Raw genomic sequence first — 10,702 nt, 5'->3', positions numbered from 1 at the left:
TGATGATTTTGTACAGAATGCAGGTTGAATCTGGAGGGGTAATAACCACTGGTTGGGCCAAGCCGTGGCGAGCACACGATGCTCACAATGCTTTGCCATTGGCACCAAGGGGCGGGGTACCAACGGCGTTATGTAATCAGCTGCAGAAATGTACCACGTTCGTTTGTGGTAAATTTCCGCACATGCAGCAAGAGGACTGACGTTACAAATGGCAGGAACCATGAAAAGGAAAGAAACCCCCGGGTGGTACCTGGCTGGGTTTTCCCAACAGGCAACAGCACAACCCGTCCATCCTGTTGAATCTAATAGACAAGCTTTGCTTGGCCTATTTCGCTCAGTCACGCCAAAAAACAAATAAGAAAGCAAACAAAACCTACAGACCTCGCCATTCTCTCGCCATGTCTATCCTATTCGTCGTCAACAAGACTGCACGAACCCGAGCGGTGCAGCAGCCTCTGCTCCATCACCACCAACAGGCATGAGCCCACGCAACGCACACCTGCTGCCTCCGTCCATGACTTGACCAAGATATCTGCGTGGTCCACGTTCCCCGTCGCGATCCTGTATGTTCTTGGTTCTTGTGGGTTTGTGGGTTGGTGTGTCAACGCAAAAGAAGAACATAGACTAACTTGCCCTTGCGCGAAACAGGGAATCTACTGCGTTCCCATGTCTTTCTACCCGCAAGAGAGGCACCAAGCTGTCGGCTAGGGCGCGTCGCAGTCCTTTCCCACCCATGGGACCTCCAAGTCATTCCCGACAACGTCAACGACGACAGAGCTCGATGAGCTTGTGCTCCCACGCCTCCACTCCCTCGCTCTCTGACCCCATGTCTCTTTTCGTCCTCTTAACACCGTCATTCTTCCGCAGTTCCGCAGCGAGGTCCGCCAAATTGACCACTAATGCGTCGTTGGCAATTGCGTCGTTCCGCGTCGGTTCGAAAGCTCTTCCCCACGCTACCGATGGAGTCAGAAAGTCACCACTAGCTGGCTTGGAAGCGTCGACACGGTCCAGACTTAGCTCTGGACCTTGTTAAAACAGAACATGGCTGGCATCTATGTGCACTTTTCGCCACCTTGCACTAGCTTTACCCTCTGTCAACACCCAGTATGCCTGTGAGGCGGTTACCCCCTCACTCCCAAGACAGGAACAAACGCACACGCAGAAACCGGCCTAAACCCATGTCTCCACTATTGTGGACAAGAACCGGAGACAACAAGTCAAAAATGACGTTCAAGAGCAGACCCAACAGCCCCAGTCCATTTAGAAGCGATAATAGCTAACTGTGGTCCTCTGTGTCTATCCTCAAGAGATGCGAGTGTGGAAAGAAAGCTCACAAGACTTCTGACAACTCTCAGCACCTCGGTAATAATGCTGGCATAATGACAATCAGCGATCGATCTTGAAGCACAGGCTATTGAGTTAACCTCATGCGCAACACTCACCCCGGTAATAGCACTGTGTTTACTGTTGTTTAGTTTGCCAAGCGTGACCTCGGCTAGCTTAAGAAGCACCTATTAGGTGCTCGTTTTCGTTGACTTCATCGCATCCAACAAGACGCTAAGCACGCAGGCGAGTTAGAAAGCTTGGCGTGTGGGTTAGATGCCTGTGGCCATGAGCTCTCTTGCCTTGTTTTAGGTAACTAATGCTGCATTATAGAGTCTCGTATGGAGATGAGCAAGAGCATCATGGGGCTGGACCCAGAAAGGAAAGTAAACTGTGCATCCATACGGGGAATCCAGCGGAAACTGTGGTAGGGACTCGCAGCGGTTCTGATGTTACGTGGTCGTCCTGGTAGATGGTGTTACATCCTTCTTGTAGTCAATTAAATATTGCTTCTGGTTAGAGACAGAAATACACTGATAAAATATCTAGAAGCGACTTACCTAAACGGGACTGTAGCTTTTGCTGGTGTCTTGGGCCTCGCTGTCCTGGGACAGAATTAGTCACGTCGCCAGGGCTAATCGGCATAGGTGTAGAGCCTCTTAGGATGGCGGAGAGGTGGGGGACCTGTGGAAGAAGATGTAGGGGAATTAAGAGACTGGGAATTGGTGAGAAAACGAGGTTGTTGATGTGGGGCGATGGGGTGTAAAGAACAATGTGTCAAGTGATTTGCTGAGGTAGAGCGGGAACCAGAGGACGTGATGCAGTATGGGGGAGAGGGACTTTTAGCGCAACGGCAAATTATGTAACCAACTGCTAAAGATTTGGGTTGAATACCCCCACCAATACTTGCCGTGTCCCGTGAACAACGCCATTTTCTCCCCCATCAGGGAAACCATCAACAGCACTATTACGATTGTAACGTGTCTAACCTCGAACCGAGTATTACATGACTAAACATCCCAACCGACCACTGCCTTTGCTTATCGCAAATGTTATATCGTGAGCGACGTCGGAACTGTTTCCGAGACCATCACCCTACCTAAGCGGAGTCAAACAGCCGCCCATCGTCAATCGCCCGTATCAACACCGTCGTCCACGCTTGCCAGATCCCCGATTCAATCACTCAAGTCGGCATCCCCTGCGCCTCCAAGCCAGCCTTCCGCAGCTATCGAGATCAAAGATTCTTGCCTCCGGTTCAGCAACGTCATCAATGGTGAGGCGCTGCACCAGTCTTTGGAGCAGTACCACGGCTCATTACACTGGGAAGAGGTTTAGGCACAGGACCAACATTTCAACGTGGCCAACAACTCCCTTGTCAACAAGTTCAACAACGTAGATATCTCTGTCGCCACCACCTCTCCCATTAACGACTCCTTCAGTGTTAACAGCAAGAACCCCCAAGTAACAAATTAGAGACTTGTACAGCATAGGTCTGTGATTTAGAATTATCAGTTCCAAGACCATTGTTACTAACATCAAAACCACGGACGGCTCAGGAGACAAAACCCAACACACAAACTACGTTACCTCTTCAACATACCACAAAAGGTCAAAGGCCCCCAATTCCCGCGCCAATTCTGCTTCTTACTAGCTGAGGATGAACTTGTCTACCAAACGCCTGCGGCTGGATGCCTTCTTGCATATGTCGGCCTCCGACGCGGAGGAAGCCATCGAGGAGAATTAGTGGATCACATCTGAACAACTGATGCACGCAATCGATTAGATATATAACACGTTGGAGACCAGCATGGATAGAGTGCTGGTTGTTGACTCTCTCGATACTCGGAACATAATGGAAGCCAAATATGTATTATTATGTCACGGCATGCTCAAGCCTGTCTTGAAAATGACCTTGATTTTGCTTCCGTTACATCTTGACAACAACTACTAGACGCTTGCGGCTTAAAACATCGATTTGCGGCAACACTAATTAAAATGTTTGACTTGCTACCCTCTTACCATAGAACGTTCCAGGCGCAGGGCCTTATATAAAGCCTCGCTTGACATCAACTTTTATCGCCGCCGGCTCGACTTGTTATATCCTGGGCAGCCCTCTTCGGACAAACACTTCAGACCGCTCAGTCTACACCTTTGGTTTGCTCTGCTCAAAGCCACAGGCCGCGATCTACCGGCACGCATCGATCCAAGGCTGTGGCCCCGTATTTTTGCCGGAAGCCTACGCAAGGGGCTGTCGGCAAACCTGATGAGTCTCCTGCCGACACAGTCTCCGAGCGAACTTACGCCACAGGCTTCGCCAACCAGCAACACGTTGAGCCGACTGGAGTAGACGAAAGCACTCCAGACTGAGTGGAAACGGATGAGAATGGAACACGCTCACGAGCTCAAGGAATTCAATACGGGGCTCTGTCGTACATGTCGCGTTTTAGGTCCTGAAGGACACAGACCAATCAAGCAAGTGAATGGATCGGCCGTACCATGTATGCATACTTGTGCTCAAGGACGGACTGACGGATAGTAGAGGCGTCTGGACCAAAGTTCGGGATGAGAAGCGCGGGGAGGCGGCCGGTGTTGCGCACGGGCCACTGTCCGCATCAGTGGCAGTGGTGGCAGTGGTGGCGCATGGCGGCAAATAGACATATCAGATAAACTATACTGCCGGGCAACTCCGCGGATAGATATAGTAGATATCTTTTTACTAGCCTGGTCAAATCAGCCGGCCCGTTGCTGGGCGGCAAATACTACTTCGTTGGCCTTTTTGGCAGTGGCTATATTCTTGTCACTTTGGCGGGGCATATTGGCTGTGTTAGATAGGGATGATTGGTTTAGATAGTATTGATATTTGTAGTAGACATATCTCCCTCAGCACTCAATTCCTCCTGTGCTTGTTGTGCACGTGACACCGCTGGTATCTCTCGGAACCAGAAGGAATCTTCTTTTCCAGTACTCTCACAACAAGGTTTATAGTGTTTAGCGGTGGTTGTGGTAACGTAACAATGAGTAAGCACGTACAGCACTACTATGACACTACCGTAAGCACTCGCTAAATAGAGTAACCACTAGGGAGCAAGCTAGCTGATGGTAGCTAGCGAGTACTAGATCCGCTAAGCCTAAAATAGAAGGCAGTTAAACTACCTTGCTAACCTCAAGTCTGTTTGCTAGCCCTTGACACCTAACTTGCTGCTAACATACCATGTATAACTAACCCCTGCTTTTGCTACATCTAGGCCCCTGTTTCTGCCAGCACATTATACATTTTACAGCAGCCGCGATACCCCTTGCCGTTAGCTTACTCCCTAGCGGTTATTCTACTTAACAAGTGTGTACGGTAGGTATGCTGGTGCGGGGTAGAGCTCATGGATAACTGGCTGGAGCCAAGGCTTGGAGTTTGCCACAAGGGTGTTAGAATTTAGTGCAGTACAGTACAACCGGAACGCAGAGGTTTTTTTTTGTCACGCTGTTCATCTCCTTGTGATAGGTGTGCATGTAAGCGGGATAGTAACCAACAATACTTTTATGATAATAAGGCTGCTAATACCACTCATTCCCGCAACCAATTTGCCAATGTCTTCATCATTCCTTGCTCCTCTTCGCGCAGGCTACAAGATGATTCCAAAGAATGGTGCCCAAGGGACCGCTCGCCCGGCTTCTCCAGATGTTGGGCAGAGCGAGGATAACATGCCTTTCCCCCAGCCGTTGGCCTACCGATTATTTCATCGAAAAGCCTACACTGGCGCCCTTATGTTCAACCTCTTTTCCTTTATTCTCCCAGCCCTCTACAGCACTCTCTCGAAGTTGTGGGTCGCTAATATTGACTCTTCACTTGTTGTAACCACCGACGCCTACACTTACATCGGCGTAGTTGTAGAGGTTCTTAATGAAGGCCTCCCGCGAGCGGCATGGGTCATCATCGGCGACCAAGCCTCTCGCACTCATGCACAACGGCTCCAGCTCACTCACACACTCATTACGTTTCAGTCAATCTTGGGTTTGATTATGAGCCTGGCATTCGTGGGTGGTGCCAAGACATTCGCTGATGGCTTCTTGCCTGTTGAAGTCCGCGACGTGAGCGTTACATACGTGCGCATCGGAGCGTTCAGCGCATTCAGTTCTTCAATTGAGACGGCCGTTGCGTCGGCTACAAGGGCACTTGACCGACCTGATGTTCCGTTGATCATAAGCTCCGTCAAGTTTGCTGTCAATATCATACTGGATCTTTTGATCATCTCGAAGATTCATGTTGGATCTCATCAGCCCACTGTCAACATGCAAGCAGGGATCCAGCTCGCTTGCAACCTTACATCGGCGCTTGTGGGCCTAACATACTTTCTCTGGAGCAACACTCTTCGATACCAGAGAGATAGGGCATATGATCGAGAGGAGTGGGGTGCAACAAAGCCCAGTGTCAACGCGCTTCTAGTCTTGCTACGTCCTGGTGTCCTGACTTTCATCGAGTCAGCTATCCGCAATGCGCTTTATCTCTGGCTAGTCAGCAACATCGTGTCGATGGGATCAACGTATGCGACAGCGTGGGGCGTTTTCAACACGATTCGATGGGGGCTTATCATGGTCCCCGTGCAAGCCCTCGAACAGACCTCCCTTGCCTTTGTCGGTCACGCATGGGGTAGCTGGAGAGGGGCTCTTGGGGTTGAATCCCGCCGTTCAAAGGCCACGAAGCATGGCATCTACAACATCACTCGACCAGCTCTCGTTTCCCTCGTCATGGCTCTTATTGTTGAAGTTCCTGTCTGTTTGTTCCTGACATTCTTCGGTGCCTATCCTTTCGCCCGATATCTTAGCGGCTCAAACGAGGTTGCCAACGTGACGGCAATGATGTGGCGAACCATCGACTGGTGTTATATCTTCTACGCCATGTCTACGATGCTAGCGACAGTCTTGCTAGCAACACGACCAAAATGGTACCTTTGGCAGAGTCTAGCGAGTAATTTGCTCTACGTGTTGCCGTGGGCTATTGTCTGTCAAGCAGCAAACTTGTCGGCCGATAGGGCTTGGGCCTATCATAGTCTTGTTTTTGGGGGTAGTCTTGTCTTCAGTTTTGTTACTATCTGTTTTGTGGATGGCCTTTGGGTCTGGGCTTTAATGACTGGGAGGATGAGACTTGAGCGATTCAGGTTTTGATTGACAAGCGGACTATTGCGTTCCGAGGAACTTTCTCAAGCCTTAATATTACAACTGATCAATTTCTTGACTATAGCCTTTTGCCCGTGAAAGTACTGGACTTCACTGATACCTTGAATGATGCCAGCCTCGAGCCCCGCGATTGTCTTCGACTTTGGAAAGCCATGATCAAGTACCAGACAGAGACATAAAGTGGCAAACAGCCTAAATCCTGAAACTACCCTGCTGGAGCTGATCGAGAAGTCGAAAGTCATCGATTGGGACTTTGCGCTTAATAGGCAACTTTTGCAATGTATGGCGAGCCCTCGATCGCCAACCAACAAAGGATACGATGAGCTGAAGACCTAGACCACGAGTCGAAAGAAGAGTAGTATCCTAGCTAAGCTAACAGAATCTACAAAGACTGCGGGCGTCATCAGCTTCAGCTAAGAACGCGTTGGCTACTTAAGCGCAGTGCCATATTAAGTAGTTCCTCTTGGACTTAATCTTTCCTGCTATCTAGTATAAGAGTACTAGAACTTGACCTTGTGATTACCCTCACAGGACTTACTTTTGTTACTAAACTAGCTACTAATTATATAGAGTTAGAAGGGTTCTAACGGATATTAGCTTGCTTATAAATACTGTAAGGAGTCAAGAAGTGTCTAAAATAAATAAATTGAAACCACCTAGACCTTAGATACACAGGTTAACAACTATAATAGGCTAAGTAGGTAAATCTTAGAATATATATATCTAGTAGAGCAGGGATACCGGAGGGCAAGGGTAGGGTTAGGGCCAGGAGGTAGGCGGTTGGTGTAGGAGTGTTTATGTGTGTGTGTGTGTGTGTGTGTAGGAGGGAGGGAGGGAGGGAGGGAGGGTAGTAGTAGCCCTGTAGGGCTTAGGAAGGGAGGGAGAGAGAGAAAGGGTAGTTATTAAAGTGCGTAGATACAGTAGTCAATTACAACAATATCCCTGGTCTATTAGGCGTATATTAATAGTGTATAACTATTAGTGTTATAGTTAGTAATCTAACAGTAGGGTTTCTACTAGAAATAAGCTAGGGCTAATACTTAGTTAACAGTAGTATAGACTTTGCTAGCTTATTAATCACTTAGTAATTAGTTAGGTAGTTAATAGTTATAAAGGTAGCTTATATAGCTTCTTGTTAATTAAATTACTAAGGTTAAATTGTAAAGGGATTGGCTATGGGCCTTGATTGGGGAGGAAGATAGGGGGTGGTTATGTTGTTAGAATTCAACTTGGCCTTCTAACTAGGTCTCTAGCTAGGGCTGTTCTTATATCTGTATGTGCGATGCCTAAGGTATCACTAAAGGCTTGCTGACTAATTGCCCAAATCTTATCCCTAGTATCCCACCTATTGACCTAGGGGACTAATATCCTTATATAAATACTAAAAAGTATTTAAAGAATATATTATAAAGTTAATTACTAAAGAGCTATAAAAGTCTATCCTTAAGTATATCTAAGTTTATCTTATATATAAGTCTTAATCTTTTTAATAACTAATAGTTATAAGTAATTATTATCTTTATATAAGGTAAATACTTAGTAAATACTAGTAAGCACTTACTTTAGTAATTACTAGTAATTACTTTATCTTTATAATTACTTCTTTATCTTTATATAACTTATACTATAGTTCTTATAAGTCTAAGAGGTTATCTTAGTTTAACTTATTATTAGTTTTATATAAATACTATATTACTTACTAGTTACTGTTACTTAGTAAGGTAATATTACTTATAACTTATTAAGTTATAATATTAGGTCTTTTTAAAGGTCTTATATTTAAGACCTATATAAGTAAGTTACTACTTCTAGGTTAAGAAGTTACTAAGTTCTTTATTTTTTATTTTTTTAGCTAATATAATATCTAGTAAAAAAAGTTATTAAAAAGCTTCTTTAATATAGTACTATTTAAAGCTAACTTTAGAAATTAAAGAGTTTAGTTTTAATATAATACTTTATTTTTTTTATTAGTTAGTAGGTTACTACTATAAGATACTTACTAAGAAATTAAAGTATTATAAGTATATTTACTATAGTTATATTTATAATATAACTATTAATACTATTTATAAATATAAGTATCTTTATTATACTTTACTTATACTAGTTAACTTATTAGTAATAAAGTATCTTTTAACTAAGTTTACTTAGTTAAATTATATAAAAAAAAGTAAAATAGCTTTTTTAAAAGTATACTAAAGTACTAAAGAAAGCTTAAGCTAAGAAAAATAAATCTTTAGTAAAGTTAGATTACTTTTATTAAGTAAAGTAAATAATATTTAAGAAAAAGTAAAGTATCTTAGATATTATTCTTAAGGAGTCTATAGAAATACTATTAAAGTCTAATATTATTTATAAGGTCTAAGCTAATAGTAGTTTTAAGGTAATTAATAAAAGTAAAGTCTTTAGCTAAAGCTATTTAAGTTTAATTTTAGTATACCTTTAGTATTATCTAGGTATACTAGAGGTTTTTAATTAGCTTTTATAAGTTATTTTTATATTTATAGCCTTTTTATTTAACTAGGTATTATTTTTTTTTATTCTTATAGTATTTATCTATAATATATTTAACTTTATATTTTAGTTTACTTAGTTCTATAATAATATAGTTATTAGTATTTAATCTTTATAGTACTAGTTTAAGTAGTATAATATAAAAGACTAGGTGTATTTTTATTATTTCTAGTAAGTTAAGTTTATAGTTAACTAGTAAGATTTTCTTAAGGATTTTAAAAACTCTAAGTTTTTTATAATTAAGTTTATTACTTAGTTATTTAGTCTTAATATTTTAGTAAATAAGATATATACTATCTGGTTTTTTTTAAGGTTAGTCTTTTAATTTTTATTAATTAGTATACTTTATTATTTATTACCTAATAAATTTAAGGTCTCTTAAGGCTAATTCCTAGAGTTCTTAAATTTTATTAAAGTTAGCTAACGTATATTAAGAAAAAAGTAAAGCGTCTAGGCTACTTAATAAAGAAAAAAAATTAGTAGAATATAGAAAAACTATCTATACTATAATAATGTCTAATAATAATAATATATATATTAATTAATAGGTCTTATAATTCTTAGACCTAATCTATAAGAATATTAGAATAAAGGTATAAATTAATAAAGTAATTATAAAAAAAGTAAATTTTACTAAATAAATAAAAGTATAGTAATAACTAGTAGTTTATTTCTATGTAAAGTATTAAGGCTAATAATAATAACTATATATAAATAATTATATCCCTCTTAATCTTTTCCTAGGTCTATATATCCTTTTTTTAATAAGTAGGTAGCCTTCTTATTAATTTATCCCTTGTATTAACTACTATATAATTCCTAAGACTATACTACCTAACTCTATTATAATTATCCCTTAGACCTATTACCTTAACCTTAAGTAAAAGGTCTAACTAATTCTTAGACCTAAGAACTAAAGAAAGAACTAAAGAAATAAAAGAAAAAAAAAGAGAAATAATTTAGTGCTTATAGTAGTACTTAAGTTACTTTAGTAGCTTAGGACCTTTCTTTACCTTTACTTTATAATAATATTACTATATTTAAGTTTATAACCTTTATACTACAAGAGGTCTATAAATCTTTTTTATTAACTTAGTCTTATTTAAGTCTTTAATATAGTTAAAACTAGCCTTTTTAGAAAATAAATATAAAAGTTATAATAATATATATAATTAAGAGTATTAGCTTTAGTTATTTTTATTAGTTAATATACTAGTCTATAAAGGATTTTTAAAAGTAATAGTATATATCTAGGTTATCTTATAAAGCTAGATATAGTAGATAATAAAGGATAGTTAAGCTTTTATTAACTTTAAGGTTTTATACTTAAGCCTTAAGATCTTTATAATTTAAAAGACTAAGTAGTATATTTAATAATAAAAATCTTTTTATTATTCTTAGTTTAGGTCTATAAATTATTAACTAGGTTTACCTAACTTATTTATACTACTAAAGGTACTATTAAAAAGAAAAGGTTTTTATAAAAGTTATCTTTTAAGTATATAATAATATATAGAGAAAAGTTCTTATATATATTATTATACTTATAAAAGTCCTTTAAGATAGTAAATATATCTTATATAGTAATAGAGATTTATCTAGGTTTTATATAGTTTTTATTAAATTAGCTTATCTATTAGAATTTAAGAGATAATATACTAAGGTAAAAAAAGGTTCTAGTCTACTTTACTACCTA

The 10,702-nt window shown here is 40.6% G+C and overlaps 1 protein-coding gene across 1 annotated transcript; it reads left to right on the top strand.

Moving 5' to 3' along the window:
- The first annotated feature begins 4,908 nt into the window (after positions 1-4,908).
- On the top strand, positions 4,909-6,521 carry LY79DRAFT_570652 (uncharacterized protein). The gene has a single exon (XM_060559177.1). It carries the CDS (start codon positions 4,948-4,950, stop codon positions 6,478-6,480), a length of 1,533 nt encoding a protein of 510 aa, XP_060408175.1. The 5' UTR covers positions 4,909-4,947; the 3' UTR covers positions 6,481-6,521.
- The last annotated feature ends 4,181 nt before the right edge of the window (positions 6,522-10,702 follow it).

The sequence above is a fragment of the Colletotrichum navitas genome, assembly GCF_030913465.1.
Source record: "Colletotrichum navitas strain CBS 125086 chromosome Unknown LY79scaffold_116, whole genome shotgun sequence".
Lineage (NCBI taxonomy): Eukaryota > Fungi > Ascomycota > Sordariomycetes > Glomerellales > Glomerellaceae > Colletotrichum > Colletotrichum navitas.
This window is presented reverse-complemented; position numbering and strand designations above follow the sequence as displayed.

Coding starts and splice junctions, on each gene's coding strand:
- LY79DRAFT_570652 (XM_060559177.1), top strand. CDS start 4,948: ATGATTCCAAAGAATGGTGCCCAAGGGACCGCTCGCCCGGCTTCTCCA.